The 25,063-nt window shown below is 42.0% G+C and overlaps 1 protein-coding gene and 1 pseudogene across 1 annotated transcript in view; both read left to right on the top strand.

Annotated features, from left to right (window-relative positions):
* The first annotated feature begins 1,448 nt into the window (after positions 1-1,448).
* Positions 1,449-25,063, top strand: part of LOC122556375 (voltage-gated potassium channel subunit beta-1) — a 227,576-nt gene continuing 203,961 nt past the window's right edge. Inside the window, exon 1 of the mRNA XM_043703010.1 lies at positions 1,449-2,066. Coding sequence (XP_043558945.1) covers positions 1,852-2,066 — 215 coding nt within the window. The 5' untranslated portion in view covers positions 1,449-1,851. The remainder of the gene's footprint in view (positions 2,067-25,063) is intronic.
* Positions 5,256-5,369, top strand: LOC122556400 (annotated as a pseudogene).

Genomic DNA, 25,063 nt, shown 5'->3' with positions numbered 1-25,063 from the left:
GAGACAGCTTCAGTGAGGACACTCTCCCCGTGATAGGAGACAGCTTCAGTGAGGACACTCTCCCGGTGATAGGAGACAGTGGCAGTGAGGGTACTCTCCCGGTGTTAGGAGAGAGCGGCAGTGAGGACACTCTCCCGGTGATAGGAGACAGCGGCAGTGAGGGTACTCTCTCGGTGATAGGAGACAGCGGCAGTGAGGGTACTCTCTCGGTGATAGGAGACAGCGGCAGTGAGGGCGCTCTCCCGGTGATAGGAGACAGGGGTGAGGGCACTCTCCCGGTGATAGGAGACAGCGGCAGTGAGGGCACTCCCCCGGTGATAGGAGACAGCGGCAGTGAGGGCACTCCCCCGGTGATAGGAGACAGCGGCAGTGAGGGCACTCCCCCGGTGATAGGAGACAGCGGCAGTGAGGGCACTCCCCCGGTGATAGGAGACAGCGGCAGTGAGGGCACTCCCCCGGTGATAGGAGACAGCGGCAGTGAGGGCACTCCCCCGGTGATAGGAGACAGCGGCAGTGAGGGCACTCCCCCGGTGATAGGAGACAGCGGCAGTGAGGGCACTCCCCCGGTGATAGGAGACAGCGGCAGTGAGGGCACTCCCCCGGTGATAGGAGACAGCGGCAGTGAGGGCCTTCCTGACCTCTCCACCCCCACCCCAGTCTGACCTATCACCCTCACCTTAACCTCTTTCCACCTATCACATTTCCGACGCCCCTCCCCCAAGTCCCTCCTCCCTACCTTTTATCTTAGCCTGCTGGACAAACCTTCCTCATTCCTGAAGAAGGGCTTATGCCCGAAACGTCGATTCTCCTGTTCCCTGGATGCTGCCTGACCTGCTGCGCTTTTCCAGCAACACATTTTCAGCTCTGAATAGTGTCTAAAGTCAAGTCTTCTACTTGAAAGGAGAAAACAAAGCTGTATGAACAGAACAGGGAGGTGGACTAATCAGATTTATCAAAGAGCAAGTTTAGACAGGATGGGGCGAAATGACCCACTTCTGAGCCAACTCCACTGTTCTCAACCTGGACATGGATTGTTTCACTGCTGCTTTACTCCAAATGTACATGACATTGAAGAGTGGAGTGCTGATGCCCACACACCACAGCCCTCTGGCAAGCCTCCCCTGTTTATTGCTTTCTAATAACGATGTAATCTATCAAGAAATCCTGAAGTATGTCAGCTTTCTATTGTTTCTTATTGCCTGAGGTCCCACATCATAACAGGCAGCTAAAAGCGTTAGCAAATCCTGATCTGTCTTTCGTGGGCTATTATTTTGACCGACCGTTACACTCCCTGTTTGTTTCGTTTAGAGCGTTACATAACTTATCTGCTTAACAGTTACAGCTAAAGAGTTAAGTGCGTGTCAAAGCAGTGCAACCTCCTGATGCCGGGGAGAACGTGAGCGAGCCGGGGACTTGGCGGATAGGAGGAGCACACTCTCATTGTGCAAAATCTGCAGACAACCAAAGAGAGAGCATTGCCAAATTCACGCTGCATAACGTTCAAGTGCTGAGTTTGTTTTCTTCAGCAAAGAGTTAAAATCACTGCAGATTTGGCGGAAGGAGGAAACTGTGGAATGAATAGGAGACCTTTGTGCAGTGTGAGAAGGGTTCAATGTTTTGTGTGAGCACTGTGTCATTCGCTGTGCTGCATCAATCTTGGCTTCATTCACTGGCACTTATCTGGACTGAGTAGCACTCCAGTACCTGTGATATGCGATGTTTTGCTAATTACTGCCTCTCGAGATTAAACCAACAGCTCTCTTTGCTGCCCCGCAAGTGTTGTACTAGTGAAAAGCAGCTGCTTTGTTGACGTGAGGTGAGCGTTTTGATTCGGCACCATTAACGAAAAAAATGCAAGTCTCAATTGCTTGTACCGATCATAATTTGAAGGCACGGAACAATGACGAGAGGCATAAGCAGAACCCCAGTAGCCCGAAATTAGGCAATGGAGCCCGTGCAAAATTCCGGACGGTTGCTATCATTGCCCGAAGTCTGGGACACTTCATACCTCAGCATCACATCTCTCTGAAGGAGTCAACAGCTAAACAGACAGGAATGAAATATAGGTACGAGAAAGCTTCTTCTTTTACTTTTATAGCTTCCTGATTTGTTCCATTGTCTAATCCAGATAAAGAGTTCAAAACCAAAACAGTTATGTTATTTATACTGATATGCAGACTACTGTATAGTGTACAGCCTGTAACATTCAAATACATTTATGCTAGTTTGATCTCCGTAGATCCAGTAAAGTAAAATGTGACTTTATACTTTAAATCACTGCTCTGCTAAAAGCTTCAAAGTATCTTGTTCAGCATAAGAATCATAGTTGCAACATTTAAAGGTTCTTTAACGGTTCATAGATTTAGCACTTGGTAGGATTTTGATGTATTACTATTTTGACAAAAAGTGGTGGAAATATTTTTCAGATTAGTTTAAGATGTAACATATACAGTAACTGTTTATTTACATGCTATCCTCATCTATGTAGTAAATACTTGTTACTAACGATGACGAGCAAACATCAATCCTCCATAGAAATTGACTGCAGCAATGAACAAATATTAATTGGGTATGAAAAGAGCTTTAAGTTTGTGACGTTTTGTGCTGATTTTGAATCATGTAGATTGTTTTAAGTATTAATTTGATTATTGGATACACTTTTGTTTGAATGCATACTGTTCTAGTATAGTAATTTACTGTAGTGTTGAAACACACAGATTCAGAATATTTTTATTCGTCTAGTACAAAAGTCCAATGGTATATTTTGTATTATTGCAAGTTCTTTTTAACAGCTAAATATGTAATTTGATTTCCTTCAGTCGGACAATAAATAGTGAGCTTTGATGTGTGGTCACATCCTATTCAGCTTTCTTTCCGAAACATGCTTGAGGATAAGAAAAAACTTAGGTGTAAAATCTGAGTTAGTAGAACTCCACAAAGACACAGTCATTTATAAGAAACATAGTGAGAACCTTAAAAAAAATGAAACAGAATGAAATTATAAGTGTTGCCGAAAATTCAAAATATTCTTGGATTATATTCAATCTTTACATGAGTGCTTTGATTAAGTGGTTCGTTGTAAGTCTTTTGAGTGCATGCAGACTCTTCCCAGGGAAACATTACAATAGGCACTCTTTCAAACAAAATAGCTTCATAGGCAGATTATTAATACAAAGTGGGCCAGCTGCATACAGACTGCTACTATAGTTTCTATTTCAATAACCAGAGTCTGAAGAGATCCTAAATATTACATTTAAATTATCACAAGGTGAACTTGTGTGTGACACAGTGGTTAGCACTGCTGCCTCACAGCATCAGGGTCCCAGGTTTGATTCCAGCCTCGGGCGACTGTCTGTGTGGAGTTTGCACATTCTCCCCGTGTCTGTGTGGGTTTCCTCCGGGTGCTTCGGTTTCCTCCCACAGTCCAAAGATGTGCAGGTTAGGTGAATTGGCCATGCTAAATTGCCCATAGTGCTAGGTACAGAGGTCAGAGGGAAATGGGTCTGGGTGGGTTACTCTTCGGAGGGTTGGTGTGGACCTGTTGGGCCTAAGGGCCTGTTTCCACACTGTAGGTAGTCTAATCTAAACTCTATAACCCTACTGTTTTAAAATCGGTCGAGTTTCCAGACACACTCTATTTTTTTTCATTTGAGTCACTGATTTAGTGACTGAATACATCAAATTGTGCTTTTATGGAATCATTCAATATTAGTGGTTAGGAAATTAAATTCTGTGATTACATTTGTTTATAACTTAGAACTATGGATTTCTGTAGCAATTTTTTTCTAATCTATTGATTCTTGCCTAGTTCATACTCTGTTACCTTCCAGCTTTATTTGCTTGCCTCTCATAACTCCAGGGTTGGATCCTCTCCAGTGTGGCCTCTGCCTTCTCAAAATCAATGTGGCTCAAGTTAAATTGCAGCATCATGTTTTTGAGTTTAATTGTCATACATTATTCCTCCTTATCCTTCCTGATTGCACCACCAACTCTCATCTAAGAGATGTCACCCAGTGAAAGCTATTAAAACGTAGATCCTCTATATAGTTATCTTTCCTATCAACTGTAACGGTAATTCCATTGAATCTATTTTCAGTCTCTGTAACAAACTATACTGTTGTTTCCCCACTATCATCACTGTTACAGAATGAAACTAAAATATATGCAACTTGAAGGTCTCTTAAATTTTGAGTTTAGTTTCAGACTTCATATTGTCTCGCAAGGATTGCTCACTTCCAGTTGCACGACATGACCCAATTCCACCTTTACCTTTGAGCACCACTGACATCCTCTAGCATGCCTTTGCCACCAATTGACTCAGTCACACCAAATTTGATTCCGGACTTCAATTTAGAAACTGCACCTTGAATAAAGCTATGTTGTGCATATCCGGTGTTACGTTAGAACCTAACCAGCCACCATCTTTGTCTTTACTAAACAACATTAGATCCCTGACCCCAGCCCATTAACTTTAAATTTCTATTCCTGAATTTTTAAATATATTTTCAGCCTATTTCTCCCTATCCTCTAGCTTTTTATACTTTCCTTGCCAAAATTATCTGACTTCTTCCCTTTTGCTCATCCCTTCAGTCCTGCTTCTGACCATTTGCTGGTTGCACCTCCACCAATTATGTCCTAGTTTCTGGAATTCTCCTCTCCGATACCCAGCATGAGCAAAACTAATGTAGTGTACAAAATCCCATGCAAGGACTGCACAAAACACTATATAGGACAAACAGGAAGACAGCTAATGATCCGCATCCACGAACATCAACTAGCCACAAAACGACACGACCAGCTATCCCTAGTAGCCACACACGTAGACGACAAGCAACATGAATTTGACTGTGACAACACTACCATTATAGGGCAAGCGAAACAAAGAACAGCCAGGGAATTCCTAGAAGCATGGCATTCATCCACAAACTTCATCAACAAACACATCGACCTGGACCCAATATACCAGCCACTACAGTGGACAGCTGAAACTGACAACCGGAAGCGGCAGGGACAGGCCACTATAAATGCCAGAGGAAACACCACAGAAGCGCTTCACAGGAGGCTCCCAAGCACTGAGGATGTCACCTAGACAGGGGACGAAACATTTGCAACAAAAGCTTCCAGCTCGGCGAACAGAACCACAGCAACAGCATTCTCCTCTCATGTTTTGTAATTTTTATAAGATGATTTTTCAAAACCTTTCACTTCCATCAATATTTCAGCTATTTCTTTTGATATTTTTATGTTGAGTCTCTTTTCATGTACATCTTCGGCAGTTAAAATATATTAAAATTGGAACAATACAGAGAAGATTAACATGGACCGTACATAAGGCGGACATGCAAATTTGTGAAGCGTTCCATATTTGGGCATGCTTGTGGTGCACTGGTAGTGTCTGTACCCCTGGACCGGGAGGCCCGGGTTCATGTCCTACCTGGTCCTGAGGTGTGTAATAACATGTCTGAACAGGGTGATTAGAAAACTAAGTTAATTTTTTTTAAAAAAGTGAACTATAAAAGAATATTCTTTATGTTAAAGGCTAAGTAAGGATGATTTTCCTGGTGCGTGCCTTTTTATTCATTCATGGTACATGGGCCAAGATTTATTATCCATCACCAGTTACAGAGTCATAATATAGAGACGTACAGCATGGAAACAGACCCTCCGGTCCAACACGTCCATGCTGACCAGATATCCTAAATTAATCTAATCCCATTTGTTCTTGAAAATGTGATGTTGACCTGCTGCCCTGAACTGTTGTAATCCATTTCGTGTAGATACACTCAATGCTGTGAGAGGGAGATCCAGGACTTTGATACAACAACATTGTAGGAATGGAAATATTTTTCCAAGTCAGGATGGTGAGTGGCTCAGAAGGGAATTTACAAATGGTGATGTCCCATGTATCTGCTGCTTCTGTTCTTCATGATGGTAGTGGTCATAGGTTTGGAAGGTGCAACCTAAGAAATCTTCGTGAGTTTTTGCAGTGTATTGTGTAGATGATACATAATAATTTTAGAGTTTATTGGTGGTGGAGGAAGAGAATATTTTGAGGACTTGATATAAACAAATGGGCTGCTTTTGTCCTGGATGGTGTCAGGTTTCATGAGTGCTGTTTCAGCACTCATCCAGACAAGTGCAGAGTATTCTACCACACTCCTGACTAGTGCCTTGTCAATGTGGATAGGTTTTGGGGAGTCAGGAGGTGAGTTATTGCAGCAGGATTTCTAGACTCTGACCAACACTCCTGACCACTGTATTTATATGGCTAACCCAGTTCCATTTCTATGGTAAATCACTAGGATATTGGTAGTGGGGTATTTAGTGATGGTAAAGCTAACTGGACATTGAGGGACACCAATGTGTTATCAGTGGGTGATGCATGTTTGAAAAGTTACCAAAAGTAAAATATATATTTTTTTGTTTTACTATAGTCATTTTTAAAAATAAGTTCTACCACCATTTCTGGGGATCACATTTTGTAATTCTACCAACTTTTCAGTAAAAACCAAAAACCAGTACCTTTACTGAATTCATTATTCACCATCATGACCATTATGCATTGGTAAAATATCCTTTTTAGAAAGTGATGAAGATTTCTTGAACTGCAACAACTGCATGAACAGAAATAATATCCAACTTTGTCCTAATTGTCAAATACTTAGGATTATAGCCCTTGGTTTATAAACACTATGTCATATGGAGCCCTGTGAAGAATTAATATTGTACTAGAACAGCAATACCCTAGATTGTCAAATTAAAACAAGGTGTTGCGGATATTGGAAATCTGACGTAAAAACAGAAAGGAGTGGCGAAACCCAGCAGGTCTGGCAGCATATGTGGAAAGAGAAAGAGTCCACATTTTGAGTCCAATTGACTGTCTTTTTTGGAACTGGAAAGGCTGATTTTATTTCTTTTGTCTACAAATGCTGCCTGATCTACTGAGTTTCTTCTGCATTTTCTGCTTTTATTTAGTATTCTAGACTGTGCCCAGCATCATAGACTGATGGAATTTATGCATCACTTTTCACCAATACAGTTAGAAACATGACCATACGTATCTATAAATTCATTAATTTTAACTTGGTAACAAAAGTTAATTGTAGTAATCAGTTTCTGTCATCAATCTCTTTGAAGCTTTAAGCATGTGTGGATATTGTGGCATTACTGATTTGAAACAGTTAACTTCACTGCGTAACTTGCTATCTGCCATTTGTAGCGTTCTTTAGTTTAAATTCAATGTCTTTTCCCAAATCTATTTAGCCCATTTAGACAGGTCACATGCTTTTGGCATGTTTAATATCTTGCACTAATTAGTGTATAACTTGTACTTAATAAACATTTATCATCATTCTATTAATCATTAAGGGATAGTAATGCTTTTTTAATGTTATTAATAGAATAAATGTTTTGAACTCTTTCCTGACTTGTCAGATGTATAATTTGAGGAGTTTGTAGTAGTTCACCCATGATCGTTCTTAGTTAGATCTATGAAGACAAGCTGGAATAGTTCTCAACTTCAGTTTATATCCTTATAAGAATTCACTTAGCAGACAAGCTGAACATTGTATCACTAAGGTGTGAAAAATACAATATAAAATCATAACATGACACAATCACAATACTTTATTTGTCACTGTGTAAGAATATTCTGATTTTGGTATTTTATAATGACTTTTGAAGGAAGGCTGTTTCTTCACAAAAACCCTCAACAGAATGTTCATTCTCATGAGGCAATGCAGGTTTGTCTTGGGGATAATCTTCTTTTCTGGAGAAGGTCAGGGCAGGACCAGAAATGAGTGTCACTTTTGCTTGCGGGTGAGATGACTTTTCTTGTACTATCAGATAAGCATGTGTGAGGAGTGAGGTGAATCTTGTGGGGACAGGAAGGAAGTTAATGCCCTTGCCATTGCCTCATAAGGTCAAACATCTGAGTGCTGTATTCAGAGGGCACCTAGATATGCATGCACATCCGTTAAGCTAGGAGCTTCATTCTTACTGTCTGAAGAATATTTGGGAACTGCAACTGCTATCACTCCGTCTCTATCTATTGACTGTGATCAATGTTGAAGTACAGATAATGAGTGGCCATATGGTTCAGTGATGCCTTGCTATAGGCTCTCCTCCAGAGTGGACCTGTTTCCCAGTGATGGCAGCATGAGACCTTCCCATCTGACCAAGGTACCCTGGACAGAGGTCACAGTGAGGCTTAGTGCCAGTGGGCCGACTCGAGAACCTGGTTGAAATGCTGAAAGAAGATGAATTGCCAGCTGCAAGGTGGGAATCCGTTTAGCTCAATTGACTGGATTGTTGGTTTGCAGGGCAGTATGATGTCAACAGCGTGGGTTCAATTCCCATTACTGGTTTGAGGTTACCATGAAGGACTTTTCTTTTCAACCTCTTTCCTCACTGGAGGTCTGGTGGTCCTTAGGTTAAATCATCACCAGTTACTTCTCTCTAATGAGAGAGCAACCCCTATGATCTGTTAAGACTATGGTGACGCAACAACTCTGCAAGGTTCAGTGACACAGCATAGTCACTGGAAAATGACACTCGTGAATGCATTAAACAGTGTAAATGTGCAAGTGCAGAGGACTTCAGATGTGAGTTTGTATTACAGTTTCCAGCAGCAGATGGGGCATCTGAATTGAATGTATGGAAGTCACCTCATTACTTGACATTTGGGCCTCAGTTACTTTCTACCAAGGGCAAAGAAGCTGCCATAAGTATGTGAGCTTATCAAGTGGTTATGCACCCACTGGGAATACACTCAATTATTGTCTATCTGCAGGAGAAGAACACTCATAATTCCAGGGAATGCAATATGACTGGGGGAGATGTCCTTTACATTAGAATCCTCATCCCTTTTTGAGGAGGAAACCATTGAAAATACTGTGGAAGAATGGGACCAACACTGCATGGACAGAGAGACCAGAGTCTCTCAGGAATCCAGTAGGAATAATGATTATCTGATGTTGATCAATAGACATGCATCACTGATGCTTGAAACATTGCCAAGGAAAGGGATTGTGCATAACCATCAATCAATTCTCTTTGTTCTTCAAATAGGCTCTGGCAGCAAGTCCAGGAAGAGCAGACAGCTGACCCACAGTTCCACCTCCAGCACCACCTCGAGCATGACCTCCTGAGGATGGTGACTCCAGATCCTCAGATGATGCACCTGCATAGCTTTCCCTTGCACTCTCCATCAGCTCAGACATTGTCCTCGGTGGGTACACATTCTCGATTAGGCTTGGGGTTACAATCTAGTGAGCACACCATAAACACGTTCCTGAAGCTAATCTTGGATGTGAGAGCTAAAATCTCTGACAGTGGAGGACAGCTGGAGACTAGATCCTCACTGAGCCCTATGCAGATGGCTAGCCTCTGGATTCAGTTCTAAGAGACCTTACAGAGAAAGCCAAGAGAACATGAGGAAGAGATGCAAGAGACTATGAGCGGACTTGAGCAAAGGCTGGAGGAATTTGTTTGCGTAAGAGATTGTGTTTTTACAGGAGGGGGGGAGATGGGAGGTGATGTAGTTCAGGTAGCTGTGGGGGTCGGTGGGTTTGAAGTAGATGTTTATGTTGAGTTGGTCGCTGGAGATGGAGAGGTCCGGAAAGTGGAGGGAGGTGTCTGAGATGGTACGGGTGAACTTTAGGTCAGGGTCATCAGTGTAATAGAGGAAAAGGTGGGGAATGGTGTCAGTGCAACTGTGGAAGATGGACTGTTCCATGTACCTGATGAACAGGCAGGCATAGCTGGGAACAATGCGGGTGCCCATTGTGACCAGAAGAAAGTGGAAGGCTTTGAAGTAGAAGTTGTTGAGGGTGATGACCAGTTAGGCCAATTGAATGAGTGTGTCAGTAGAGGGGTACTGGTTGGGTTGGTGGGAGAGGAGAAATGGAGGGTTTGGAGGCTTTCACCATGGTGGATAGACATGTTCAGGGATTAGATGTCCATGCTGACATGGACCCATCACCCTTGGCCCCTACATACCTCTGTGCCCTCAGAGCTTAGAGTCCTTACCATCCTCATGTCCACTCTGATCCTGACCCTCCCATTATTCCCCAGTCCCTGTTTACGTATTTCTATGCCCGCCCAAAACCCTCACCATGAGACCACTTGCTACCTGGAGATGACTCTGTAATTGCCACCCTACCACATCCCACTCTGACTTTCACAGCCTGGATACTGCCAAATCATTGGACCTGAATGCACCCCTCCCAAAGATGCATTCCAAGCACACACACCTCCACTCCCTGCAGTGTCTGCACCCTTGCCTTCCCTCCCTGCATCTGTCCCTGTCCCAGATCCTTCCCTCCTTTGGAGAGCTCCCTTCCCATGCCCCTTAGACTCCACTCAGTCTCAATCATTGTGTCATTGAACACAAAGAGGGAAAGAGAAATGAAACAAAAACAGAAATTGTTGGAGAAACTCAGCAGATCTGACACCATCTGTGGAGAGAAAGCAGAGATAACACTTCGGGTCCAGTGACTCTTTTTCTGAAAACTGTGACTATTGCTACTCACTCCAACTCTGTGATTACCCTATCCCATCTAGTAAATGCCATATTTGGAATCAGAATCTGAAAGTATATATTGGCTTGCTTGCAGATAATTATTTGGGACAAAGAACTTAATTCTGCTGAGCTTACCTTTTAATGAGCATACATTACTTGCATATATATGCAAATAACTTACCAACACTTGTGAAGTTCAGACTGTTTGGGTGAAATTAAGCAACATTTTCAATGTCAGGATGCTGACTTGTGGTTTCTTGAATTAGGTCACTCTACCTGCCTTGACTCCTGTTCTTGGGAGCAGCACATAATCCCATCTTTTGTCTCTAACTAGGGATTTAAACATTTTATTAATTCCCTCATACCTGGACTGGATACTGATTTATTTGAGTTAAACTCGAACTCAAAGTGGTAAAGTTAGACTGTACTCGGAATATATATGATGATCAAACTCTGTCAAGACTTGCATGGTTATTTGAACTGTTAGAATGAAATGTACATCCAAACCATCAGATTTACCCTTCATGACTTTTCATGTTGCATTCAAATCAATATATGGATTTATTATCGATTCATTAGAGTATTAAGTTTTCATTGTTCTCAGATACATGGACCCGACGTCTGTGTAAATAAGTAATTCACTGCACTCCTTTTATTATTTTGTTGTCTTTTCAAGGTTGACATATTTCACATAATATCATAAGACATCATTTATGTTAATATCAAGGAAAAATAAATAAATCTGTGTTTTGCACAATATTTACTCGGAGATTGAAACTGAAAGCATGGGTAAATATTCCGATGGTGCAGTTTTCTTTCTAAAATGGGTTCAGCTCATCAGAATGTTTTTGAAATTAATGCAGAAGTAGGACTTAACTACATTCATATCTGATGACTAATGGAATAATTCTCAGAACTGAAAATGAATTCTTTTGTTGTATGAGTACATTTCTCCAAATGTCACTCTTCAGGAGTACTTATGCTTTTGCAGTAACCAGTGATATTTGTGGAAGCAATTTTGATTGCGTCATTAAATCATAGATCAGTTTTTTTTAGTTTTTCATGTCTGGTCAACAATTTGTTATATAATCATTCCTGTATTAAGTACATATTAGAAAATGAAGTTAAGGTATTTGACATGATTCCTATGGCTTCAGCATGTTATTAGGAAAATGTGCAGGCAGATAACAAAAACTGCTGCCTAAAATAGAGATTTAAAATAAGTTCTGATAGCTTTCAGTTATAACAATATTTATATATTATTAATCAAATTGAAGTATTACAAAGTTCCTCATACAGATTTAGGCCTGAATTTTCCAAAAGATGGAAAGACTCCCCTACCTTAACCAATATGAGACTCTACTCCAGAAGGTAAAAACAATGACTGCAGATGCTGGAAACCAGATTCTGGATTAGTGGTGCTGGGAGAGCACAGCAGTTCAGGCAGCATCCAAGGAGCTTCGAAATCGACGTTTCGGGCAAAAGCCCTTCATCAGGAAGTCTCATCCCCAAATCTGGCACTCTGTTTATATTGCATTTTGAGGGAGGAATGGGTTTTGATTGGCACATTATGATTCAGAGGCAACTGCATGTTGAAGACTGCCTTCAAACAAATACATTTTTGATAATGGCATGTCCAAAACCTGACTTGTGGCTTTACACTTTTCAAGAGAAAATATGAACCAACCAAAGTTATTTGGAAGGCACAAGTATCCCTTTAGAGAGAAAAGGTATTCTTTTGGAGGTGTCAAGCAATATTGTTTGGAAGAGCTGAGATGCCCTGTGGGAGAAGTCATGTGTCCTTTTCAGTTGTTAAAAATAGGTAAGAATGTGCATTAGAAGTAGATAGATCCATTGGAACCGTTAAGCTATGAAGGGAACTTTCTGGCCACTTAAATTTCCTGGCCGTTAATTTAGAAAGATAAACTGTTTACAGCTTATTCTATTTCACTCTGTTTGTTCTCACAAACCTGAAGATTATTATTATACCTTTTGAGCTGAATGACCAATTTCATACCTTATATTGCAAAGGAATACTTGTCAGTTCACAGTTGCCAACTCCAAGTGGTTTTTGTATGGGGCACTGAATACAAATGGTGACATATACAAGGGATTAAGAGGTTGATGGAATTTAAATGTAGTGAATAAGATTCTTTTTATAAATATGACTTTCTTTCTTGAAGATGGTCACAATTATAACTTTTTCAAAGGAGGAAAGCATGCTAGAAGATCTCAGAGATATCATAATTGTGAACATCTTCAAGAAAGATGAGAAGACCAATTATAGGAAAGAGATGGAGAGAGAGGTATCCCTACCGTTCGCCATTTGGAAGGTTTTTGCAAGGATTCTCTTCCCCCAAGGCTGAAAAACTTGACTAAAGTCACAATGCAGTTTCTGTCCACCAAGGGACACAGTGGACATGACTTTCAAAGCAAGACAAGGATAAGGCATATGCAGAGAACGGAGCAATCTTTATACAAGGCCTTCTTTGACTCCACAAAGGCCTTCAACTCCTCAACTTCAATTAGCCACTAACGTTCATTACCATCCTGCTCTATTCAAGCAGCGATCATCACCAATGGATTAACCCAATATGAGTTCAAGGAAGATTGTCATTGCATCAACACTCATTTATATCTTCCTGACTGCAACTGCATCCCATGTCCATGAAGCTCCCCAGCAGAGTGTAGATATTCTATAGGACAAGCAGAAATTGTTCAACCTGTATTACCTCAAGTTCAGAATCAAGAACACTTCAAGTTCTGTGATTGAGCTGCAATAACACAAATGATGCTTGCATGTGCAAGCTTCAAATAATCATTACTGAATTCAGGAGATTTATGAAAGAATGGGCCTGAGGTGAAACATCAGGAGAAAAGGTCCTTGACCTACTTGCTCCCGTCATGCAACACTGGTCCCTGACTATTGGGATCCTACTTCAAGGTTCATTATGGAAATCAGTTACCAGAGAACAGAGGAAATGTTTCAAGTATATTTTTAAAGTTCCCGGAAAATAATTGCAAATATTCCCAACAACTCGAGGGAATTCTAACTGAATTCTAACTCTGGTGCAAACCGGAGAATAAGTATCACAAAGGTAGCAACTACTTCGAGCATCTCCCACAGGCCCAGATGGAGGCCAAGTGCAGGTGTCAATAGCAGGTTCTGAAAATGCAATCATTCCACCCAACAGCCTTATAAACACCATCTTCCCCATTTATGGCGAATCCAGTATTGGATTGTTTTGTCACCTTAGGACCTGCTAATCTGGAGTGGAAGAAAGTCATCCTCTGAAGGGACTGCTAGGAAGGTAAAGGTCAACATGAGTGTTTTTAAGCATGGTCAGTTAGGATTCAACATTTAAAGGCGAAGTTTCTTAGATTGGGGACAAGGGTTGGCATGAGTAGGCACTAAATTTCTTAGGGGCTATGAAGGTCTCTGGAATGGTTTGGGGCATAGCTTGGCATGATGAAAATGATGGCACATGGGATGGTATGGGGGAATGATGTAGCATGGAGGGTATGAGGGGCCAAGGGGGTCTCGTGGATAGGCATATGGAAGGGGAATAAGGAGGGTGTGAGTTGTATGGAGCTGTGAAACTCTCAGTGCAAGACGGCTGTGTTTTTGTTTTCTTTATTTTGTTTTACAGCTGGTACAATATGCTGAGATTAAAAGAAAGCTGCAGTTGCAGGAATTCTAAGTTGACAAGTAGGAAGCTGGAAGAACACAGAAAGCCAGGCAGTGTCAGAATATGGAGAAGTCAACATTTCAGGTATAACCCTTCTTCAGGAATGGGGCAGGGTTATACCAGACATATTGACTTTTCCACCTTCTGATGCAGCCTGGCTTACTGTGTTCTTCCAGCCTCCTGTTTGTCTACAGAGTACTGAGATTGGCCTTTTCAGCCCAGCTCTGCACTGAACAGAAAGTGTCCTGTGGGACCTTTGAACACTTTTTGATTTGTAAGTCAGGTGGAAAAGAATTCGGTCCTGAAGAGAAAGTGAAGAATTTGCTGAGCTTTTAAAAAGAAACCTGTCATGGGGTCAATGCTGATTAATTTTCTGGAATCTCCTGTTTTTATTCCCTATTCCAGATCCAGATGATAAATTCTCAAGGTGAAACTAGCCTGAAGAGGTTAGACTTATGACATCTCCTGGGAACATTCTGGAGGCAGTAGGTTTGACTCCTCCTGTTAAAACACACCTCTTCCCTCAAGTTTCCAACCCTGGGTGGCACGGTGGCACAGTGGTTAGCACTGCTGCCTCATAGTGCCAGAGACCCGAGTTCAATTCCCGCCTCAGACACCTCTCTGTGTGGAGTTTTGCACATTCTCCCCGTGTCTGTGTGGGTTTCCTCCAGGTGCTCCAGTTTCCTCCCACAGTCCAAAGATGTGCAGGTTAGGTGAATTGGCCGTGCTAAATTGCCTGTAGTGTCAGGTGAAGGAGTAAATGTGGGGAGTGGGGCTGGGTGGTTGCTCTTCGGTGGGTCGGTGTGGACTGGTTGGGCCGAGGGGCCTGTTTTCACACTGTAAGTAATCTAAACTATCTGGGCTACTTTCTTGAGAATGTGGTTCGGAGAACCGGGAATTTTCCGAACTGGCAAGTAAAATTCAGTTTTTTATTCCCTACAGTGCGGAAACAGGCCCTTCAGCCCACACCAACCCTCCGAAGAATTACTCACCCAGACCCATTTCCCTCTGACTAATGTACCTAACACTACGGGCAATTTAGCATGGCCAATTCACCTGATCTGCACATCTTTGGACTGTGGGAGGAAACCGGAGCACCTGGAGAAAACCCACGCAGACACTGAGAATGTGCAAACTCCACACAGACAGTCACCCGAGGCTGGAATCGAATCTAGGATCCTGGTGCTGTGAGACAGCAGTGCTAACTGCTGAGCCACCGTGCCACCTTTCAGTTTCTTGAAGTGCAGTGAGCACTTTGGAGACAAAAACAGGAACTGCAGAGCACCTGTAGCATCTCAGCCAATCTGTTTTTTCATTTTCTGCAGGAGTAACTTTGGCCAGGACAGCAACTCTCTTTAAATAATCTTTTGAAATTTTTCAACACGATATGCAGACAGTGGGTGGGAACTTGAGCAATCCAACTTGGGTTGAACATGGTTTGGAAAAGTTGGAAGAGTGATTTTATATCTCCACCAGAGATGGAAATTGATACATGGACACTTAGAATGATCTGCTAGATGTTCGACCATATTCCATCAACTATATTTAATGTTGTTTTCTGACTTGACCATGAAACCACCAGTCTAAAGCCAAGAGATGGTTTATTAAGTATGCAGATCAATGTCAGATGAGTTTATCACACTCAGTTGTGGTCTCAACTCTGACCTAACTTGTGAGCCAGGTGGAAGAGGGTTGGGTCCCGAAGCGAAAGAAGAATTTGCTAAACTTTTAAAAAGAAACCTGTTGTGGAGTCAATGGTGATTAATTTTCTGGAGTCTCCTGTTTTTTTCCCTATTCCAGATCCAGGTGATAGATGGTTAGTGAATTCCCAGAGTCAAACTCGCCTGAGAAGGTTATGACATCTCCTCGGAATTCTCAAATATAAAGTGCATAGTGGTTATATAATTGGACATCGATTTAAAATCACAGTATAATTCACGGCTGGGAAATTTTAAATTCGTTTGTTTAAATAAATCTAGAATGGAAGTTGAACTAACAGCTTGATTTGGCATAATGTGAATTCTTCTGTACCATAGCTATCTTCTTATGTCAGTCCATTGGTTGGTTAAATCTACTTGACAGGGCCAATTTAATGGTCTCCCACATTGAAGGAGAATCTGTTAACACCCACTGGATATGTTTATTCTGTCTGCCTGACTTCAAGCGAAAATTCAAAGCTTTCACTTTGATCCTTCACTTCCAAAACAACTGTTGTTGTTTTGAACCTTTTACTTTCTGACTCAGAGGTACAATGGTAACACTGAGCTAAAGATTTGCTACTGTTTACTCATTATAGCAGCATTATAAATCATTTAAGGATCAAGCAGACAAGATGGATAGACAATCCAGCAAAACTCTTTGGATGGTTTTAATGACCAGTAAGTGGCTGATCTATGCACTGAGCAAATATCCTAAGCCATTGAGTAATGCTTACGGTTTATCCTGAGGATTAAAATAGTTTGAACTATCCTTCTGTTTTCTCCTAAATTCGTTTGACATTTTCTTGTATTGCAATTCTATTGAATATTCATAACAACTGCTTATTCGTTGAATCTGTGAATTGGCATTCTAGAGTCAAGCTGAGGGGAGCACATGGGAGCTTTGTCTTTGAAGTGTAAGGGCAAATTTATGCAGTGTTCTTTGAAGTGCATTATTTACAAATTCTGACGAAGCACAGCTTGAGTTTTAAGCAAGCAGTTATGTGTCTGCCACTGCACTGGAGGACTGTGATTGGGTGCTTTTCATGAAGTTTGTTTTTTTTTGCAATTGTGGAACATTTCCCATTTGTCTTGTTCGTGTTTTCCTTGGTTGACTTTGCTGTACTTGGTATTGATTGCGCAGGCTATTGCGGTGAAAAAAAAAGGACTGCCTCAACAAGATGCTCAATAAAACCCAAAGGCAAACTAGATCCAGTTTTGTAGTTTTGCTTTTGAGGTTCAATGTGCTGGCTCCAGTTCTAACTGGATTGATGCAGTGAGAAATTCTCTCTGTGGAAATGTATATGATATGGAGAAGGTGCAGTTAAATTTTAAATGTGCATACATTTCAAGAAAGTCAGTTATTGCAATTATTTTCCATTTGGATTATCATTTCTGGACAACAGCTATCTTCTTAAGTTTGGTTTCTGTGGCTTCAAATTAAAATTGGTTTATTTCAGCTCAGACAGCAAGCAAGGTCTTACCACTCTGGCTATTGCATGAAGATGATGACTTCTAAAGATTATGTAGAAAGACGTCGATCATCTGAATAAAAATATAACTATTAAAAATCATGCAACTTTACCAGACTTTAATCCTATTTCTTCACCTTTGACTGATGGAGGGAGAAAATTATAGATTTCATCTGCACTACAGTCAGTTAACAGCAATTTTATGTTAAATATGCCATTTTCTTTAAAGCTTGGGTTTGGATTTTTTTCATACCTTTGGGTTATGGGGCCACTGTGCATTTTCCAATCACAAATGGATTGGGAAGTTGCCCATTTTCTGAGGTAAAATTCCCAGTGGGTTTGAGTCTGCTCCCAGTCTTTTCAGTTTTGATGAAAATATAAACAATCATTGCTCAAATATTGGGCTTTCCCTTGGATAGAATGGTGCATTGAATTTATAGGAATCACCAAGGCGTTATTCATGTCCTGTGTCTAGAGTCCATGGGAAGATTGTTGAACAAATGCCAATGTTCTTTTTTATGGCAACTCAAGAAGCATCTGTGCTAAACCCTTACAAAAGCAAGGTTGAAGGATTGGACACTGTCCAGATGTCAGAAAAGTGTCTCCTTTCTCAATTTGCAGCTTTCCTTGAAAAATTGCAAGTTTGATATTAATGACTGGGAAGAGTCTCCTTCTGTTCATTCAAAATGGAGACAAATTATCCATCAAGCAGCATCATACTTTGAGTCATGACATTGTAATGATGTGGCATAGTGATAGCAGAGAAACGAAGAAAACGAAACAAACTCTGTTCCCACCACCTCATGGAACATCCTGCCCTATGTGCTCAAAGACTTCTGGCTCAAGAATTGGCCTGTTCAGTGTCACAGACCAACTGCATATGCATCTTTCCTTTCCAGGATTAGTACTCTTTGAGGTGAAAGAGGATGTTGTTTTCTTCTCAGTGTGCCCCAGAGTTAAATAATTTAGCAGGCTTTTCTGGTTAAATATCATACAATAAAATAAAGAATGTTATTGAACCTCTCAAACAGAAGTCCGATTTAAAGCATCTTACCTCTCACACTTGTTTCCTCACACCAGAATTAGATACAAGTGACGGTAATAGACTATTACGAGTTACAGTTAGCTTTGCATCTGGTTTACAGATTCTGTATCCCTCGTGGCAAGTAGTTTTTTTTTTGGATGTGTTCAATGTTTTTGAAGTGAGGGTTCTTGCAATGTGAAAGATTCTGACAAGGCTGCAAGGTGTCTTGTGGTTGAGTTTCTAGAAAGTTAATTCTCAGGTGAACAATAACTTGAACAGGTAGTGGAGCTGAACATTATCTTGAATAGGTAGTGTAGTTCTCCCTGATGAGGCCTCCCATTTTCAAGGTTTTGCTGTTAGTTACCCTGGCTGCTTGGTTGATTGGAATGCTTGCAAACAGCTTTTTAAAAGCAGTCAACAGATCTGATAAAATCCTTCAAAATCATTAGGGGTCTACACAAAGTAGACAGGCAGAAATTGTTCCAGTTTGTAGGAAGATCAAGAACTAGAGGGAAAGTATTGAAAGTATTTTGCAAAAGAAGGAAATATGATGAAGTGAGGTGAACTCACGCAGCAAATCTGGAAGAATGGTTGAAGGCAGGTTAAACTAAGGTAATTGAGGGCAAGAATAAGGTTTATTTTTTTAAATAAGAGGGTGGTGTTTATTTTAATTACACATCCTGCAATGTCTAACACATTGAGAGTTTCACACACACTGTGTGGGCAGAATCTTACCAGGCTCTCAGTGACATGGGTATGACAAAATGCGAAGTAGAATTGGATGAGATGTCTCAATGTTAAAATTATACTCTTCTATACTTGTTACAGTCCAATACATCACAAGGTGTGATCTTACCAAACTTACAATACAAATTAACCGTTGAAATGCTCAAGATGGAAACAAGAGATCAACTCACTGTCTGCTTCAAAATGTCTCCACTGGAAACAACAAATGCTGGAGATCACAACGGGTCAGACAACGTCCATGGAGAGAAAGCAAGCTAATGTTTTGAGTCTAGGTGACTCTCCATTAGAACTGAAGTGGTGTGGAGGGAAAAGCATTTATCCTATAGTTTGTGGAGGGCTGATAGGTGTAGGGCATTGGTGGAGAAAAGATGTTAATAGTTCAGATAAAGCGATCAGAATGTGAGAATGGCAGAAGAATGGTGTCTCTCCTGCCAGACTTGAAAGGACAGACAGCCCCCCTGGGGTGCGGGGTGGGAGGGAGAGAAGAAATGATAACAGAATGTAACAAGCTAAAAGAAAAGGAAGAAATGGTTCACAATATGTTGAACTCCATATTAAGACTAGAAGGCTGTAAAGTGCCAAGTTGGAAGATGAAATGTTGTTCCTCCAGTTGTGATTCACTGAAACAATGCAGCATGTTGAGGACAGGCATATGGGCATGAGAGCAAGACACTGTGTTGAAATGTCTGCTATGGGAAGGTCGGGGTCATATTGCACACAGATGGAGGTGTTTGGAGGTTTCTCCAAATTCAGACTGTGACCACTTCACGGAACATCTCCGTTCTGTGTGCAAATATGACCCCGACCTTCCCACAGCCAGTCATTTTAACATAGCGTCCTGCTCTCAGCCGATATGCCTGTCCTCGACATGCTGCAGTGTTTCAGTGAATCACAGCACAAGATGGAGGAGCAACATTTCATCTTCAGACTATCAGTATTTACTGTGGAAAAGGATATGGAAGATAAAGAAAGTAGTGAAATAGATGGTGACACCTTGCAAAATGTCCATATTACAGAGGAGGATGTGCTGGATGTCTTGAAACGCATAAAGGTGGATAAGTCCCCAGGACCTGATCAGGTGTACCATAGAACTCTGTGGGAAGCTAGGGGAGTGATTGCTGGGTCTCTTGCTGAGATATTTGTATCATCGATAGTCACAGGTGAGGTGCCGGAAGACTGGAGGTTGGCTAATGTGGTGCCACTGTTTAAGAAGGGTGGTAAGGACAAGCCAGGGAACTATAGACCATGAGCCTGACATCGGTGGTGGGCAAGTTGTTGGAGGGAATCCTAAGGAACAGGATGTGCATATATTTGGAAAGGCAAGGACCAGTTAGGGATAGTCAACACGGCTTTGTGCGTGGGAAATCATGTCTCACAAACTTGATTGAGTTTTCTGAAGAAGTAACAAAGAGGATTGATAAGGGCAGAGTGGTGGATGTGATCTATATGGACTTTAGTAAGGCATTCGACAAGGTTCCCCATGGGAGACTGGTTACCAAGGTTAGATCTCTCAGAATACAGGGAGAACTAGTCATTTGGATACAAAACTGGCTCAAAGGCAGAAGACAGAGGGTAGTGGTGGAGGGTTGTTTTTCAGACTGGAGGCCTGTGATGAGTGGATTGCCACAAGGATGGGTGCTGGGTCCACTACTTTTTGTCATTTATATAAATTATTTGGAAGCGAGCATAAGAGGTACAATTAGTAAGTTTGCAGGTGACACCAAAATTGGAGGTGTAGTGGACAGCAAAGAAGGTTACCTCCGATTACAACAGGATCTGGACCAGATGGGCCAATGGGCTGAGAAGTGGCCGATGGAGTTTAATTCAGATAAATGTGAGGTGCTACATTTTGGGAAAGCAAATTTTAGCAGGACTTGACCACTTAATGGTAAGATCCTAGAGAATGTTGCTGAACAAAGAGACCTTGGAGTGCAGGTTCATAGCTCCTTCAAAGTGGACTCACAGGTAGATAGGATAGTGAAGAAGGTATTTGGTATGCTTTCCTTTATTGGTCAGAGTATTGAGAACAGGAGTTGGGAGGTCATGTTGCAGCTGTACAGGACATTGGTTAGGGCACTGTTGGAATATTGTGTGCCATTCTGGTCTCCTTCCTATCGGAAAGATGTTGTGAAACTTGAAAGGGTTTAGAAAGATTTACAAGGATATTGCCAGGTTTGGAGGATTTGAGCTATGGGAAGAGGCTGAATAGGCTGGGGCTGTTTTGCCTGGAGCGTTGGACGCTGAGGGGTGACGTTATAGATGTGCCCTGTGTGAGGCTGTCTGTCCCCCATAGTTCAGACTGATTTTATTTCTTAAAAAAGGGATTACAGAATCTTACATGGATTCATTGAAGGCATCTCACGTTTTCAATGCATTATTTGAGCTGCCATAGCACCTCTTGTTAAAGTTCACTTGAGAATGTAACTTTAAAAAAAGTTCTGGGATTTTTATATGGAAGTACTGAAGCCAACATGGTCATTCTAAAAGATGAGAGACTTAACAAACAATCAAGAGCTTTCCCAATATATCATTTCAGTTGCATCGCACTGTAATGTTTTGCTATAAATTTTGTGTCTTATGAACTTGTACTCCACAACCACCTAATGAAGGAACAGCACTCCGAAAGCTAATGCTTTCAATTAAACCTGTTGGACTATAACCTGGTGTTGTGTGATTTTTATCTTCACTTTATAGCCTTCTGGACCTAATATTGAGTTCAACACCTTCAAATTGTGAACCATTTCTTCCCTTTCTTTTAGCTTGTTACATTCTATTATCATGTCCTCTCTACTCCCCTCATCCCCGGAGGACTGTCTGTCCTTTCCAGCCTGGCAGTTAGACACCATTCTTCTGCCATTCTCACAGTCCGATTGCTTAATCTGAACTATCAACATCTTTTCTCCACCAGCACCCTACACCTACCAGCCCTCCCCAAACTATCAGATGAATGCTGCTCCACACTTCACTTCAGCTCTAATGAAGAGCTCTAGATTTGAAACATTAGCTTGCTTTCTCTCTATGGATGCTGTCTGACTTGCTGTGATCAGACAGCATCTGAGGAGCAGGAAAATCGATGTTTTGGGCCGGAGCCCTTCATCAGGAATTCCTGAAACGTCAATCCTCCTGCTCCTTGGATGCTGCCTGACCTGCTGTGTTTTTCCAGCAACACACTCTTGACTCTGAACTCCAGCATCTGCAGACTTCTCTTTGTCCCTCCTGACTCGTTGTGATCATCAGCATTTGTTGTTTTTGGTACAGGTTCCAGCATCTGCAGTAATTTGCTCTGACCATTTTGTCAAAATACCTCCATGTTGGACACCAAGCACCAACAACATGAGCATGCACCCCACATGTATAACCTTGGCATTCAATACCCAGCTTCTCTGAGTGCACATGATATATCTCTCATCCATTTATAGGATGCTTCAGTGTTTCATCTTAGGCTGTGCCAGCAACTATCATTGCAATTCTGCTGCAAGGCTACTGTGTACACCCAGACATTAAACCCAGCTTATAGACAGGACCAGGCTCCATCTCCCTATCATAACATTCACTCACTCTGAGCCTACCTGGATGTACACAGCATTCCTGCCTTGCCTTGCGTTTTTATGCTTTCGCCCCTTCAATCAGAAATACCTGGCTCACATTACTGCTGCCATTTAGGACAGGAAGTCAGGAAGTTTGCCATAGTTTGTCAGTAGGCCTCAGTCTATTTAAGGAGGGGCTTGTAAAAACTGAAAGAACTGTGGATGCTGTAAATCAGAAACAAAAACAGAAGTTGCTGGAAAATCTCAGCAGGTCTGGCAGTGTCAGTGAAGAGAAATCAAAGTTAACGTTTCAGGTCTGGTGACCCTTCGTCAGAATCTGCTGAGCTTTTCCAGCAACTTCTGTTTTGGTAAGGGGGTATTGTCTTTGTTCAGGGACTCTGGCAGTATAAGTTAAGAGTTGCTTCCAATATCAGTCCAGGCCCTGTTCAGAGAGGTCAGCGTCAGGATTCTGCCCTGAAGGAACTGAGGAGACAAAATGACAATGGCACACCGCCTGCTTTGACTCTTTTTGCCCTCCTTTGATCTGTCTCGATTCTGGAATGAGAGGCAGGTATTATAGAAGATGAAAATGGATGGCACAAATTATCACCATTGGTGCAGATGAGGAGGTTGCCTGAGCAAGTGGGTAGGCAATGCAGAGGACACACAGGGCTGGTGGTGTCAGAGGTAGGGGTGGGTGAGGGCAAGTGGGGAAAGTGTTGCATGTATTAGTAACAGTGGCACAGCATGTGTCTTGCTGAGTGCTATAGCAGAAATAGAGTGAATATAGGTTATTGGAGAGATCAAGGTGGCACTTACATTGCCTAGTCTAGGGTAAATGTGAGGAAACCCTGGGCAGATATCTTTTCCAGCCTTTTGTGTTTAAAAAATGTTAAAATTGATGGAAAGTTCATAACATGACAGATATCAATCACATGAAGAGTCATGACAGAAACTCATGACCTGGAATGAACATCATCCTTGAATCGAGGGAGAGTGCTTTGTGGGGGAGGAGATTTGGGAGTGTCTGTGTTAAAGTGGGCAGATGAAGACTTAGATTAGGTGTAAACTTGGGCAAGTGCAGACCCTTTGTAGTCAATTGGGAGAGCTACCGAGAAGATGATAGTTATTTTTGGGAGTTCATTAAGATGGAGAGGTGGATCTTGAAACTCACTCATTGCTTGAGGTGTAACTGGATATTGCCTTCCATCATGCTACAAATAATAAGTGTATAATAGAGATGAAAATGGCTGTGACCACACTTAACAACCCCTCCCCCAAGTGTCCCCCAAACTAAGTGCTTCATGCTAACGGAAGGAATTTCAACTGCTAGCAAAGTGAGGCCCTCCAAGCCCCATTATACACACACCCATTTAGTACGGATGAGAAACACCTCATACGTATTTTGTGAACCTTAGACATTGGTCGAAAGCCTTGCCCTAGATTCCCTTGACAGTATCATGATAAATTACAACTGACACCATTTGCCTCCCCCACACCTTGTGAGGAAGGGCCACCCAAGTGAGTTCAGAGTCCCTCATCTCCCTGTTGCTTTGTCATTGGTACTGAGCACCAATGTTTAGCATGATGGAGTGTAGATCTCGCCATTTATCCAGCAGACTCTGATATGACTAGACTTGGCTGTCTCTGGCAGCCACCAATTGTCCATGGAGGAAGCCAGGCACACTCATGCCTCAGACACTGGGATCCAAACTATCTCCAATGGCCCACTGGTGTGTAGCAAAGTTGTTTGCGCTGGTACTTTACATTGCAAGCTCCTGACTGGGTGCAAAATAGACCTGTTAAATAAGGTCCTAAATAGTGGGCAGCACGGTGGCACAGTGGTTAGCACTGCTGCCTCACAGCGCCAGAGACCCGGGTTCAATTCCCTCCTCAGGCGACTGACTGTGTGGAGTTTGCACATTCTCCCCGTGTCTGCGTGGGTTTCCTCCGGGTGCTCTGGTTTCCTCCCACAATCCAAAAATGTGCAGATTAGGTGAATTGACCACGCTAAATTGCGCATAGTGTTAGGGGCAGGGGTAGATGTAGGGGAATGGGTCTGGGTGGGTTGCGCTTCAACCGGGTCGGTGTGGACTTGCTGGGCCGAAGGGCCTGTTTCCACACTGTAAGTAATCTAATCTAAACGAGGGATACTGCTAAGTCCTGAGATATCTCTGCAATAGTGAGTATTTCTGACTATAGTGTGAGGGAGAATTGAGCTAGCATCAGATGAGAGGGCACATGAGGTGAGTTAGTTAGTTAAACAAGTGAACTTGCAACAACTGCTCGAGAAAATCTGTGCAGTCTCGCAGTGAGAAAGCCTTCGTGAAATTTGACCAAAATGACTCTGTGAAAAATGGTAAGATTAAATATCAGTCTTTTTTA

This window comes from Chiloscyllium plagiosum, chromosome 13, assembly GCF_004010195.1.
Source record: "Chiloscyllium plagiosum isolate BGI_BamShark_2017 chromosome 13, ASM401019v2, whole genome shotgun sequence".
Classification (NCBI taxonomy): Eukaryota; Metazoa; Chordata; class Chondrichthyes; order Orectolobiformes; family Hemiscylliidae; genus Chiloscyllium; species Chiloscyllium plagiosum.
This window is presented reverse-complemented; position numbering and strand designations above follow the sequence as displayed.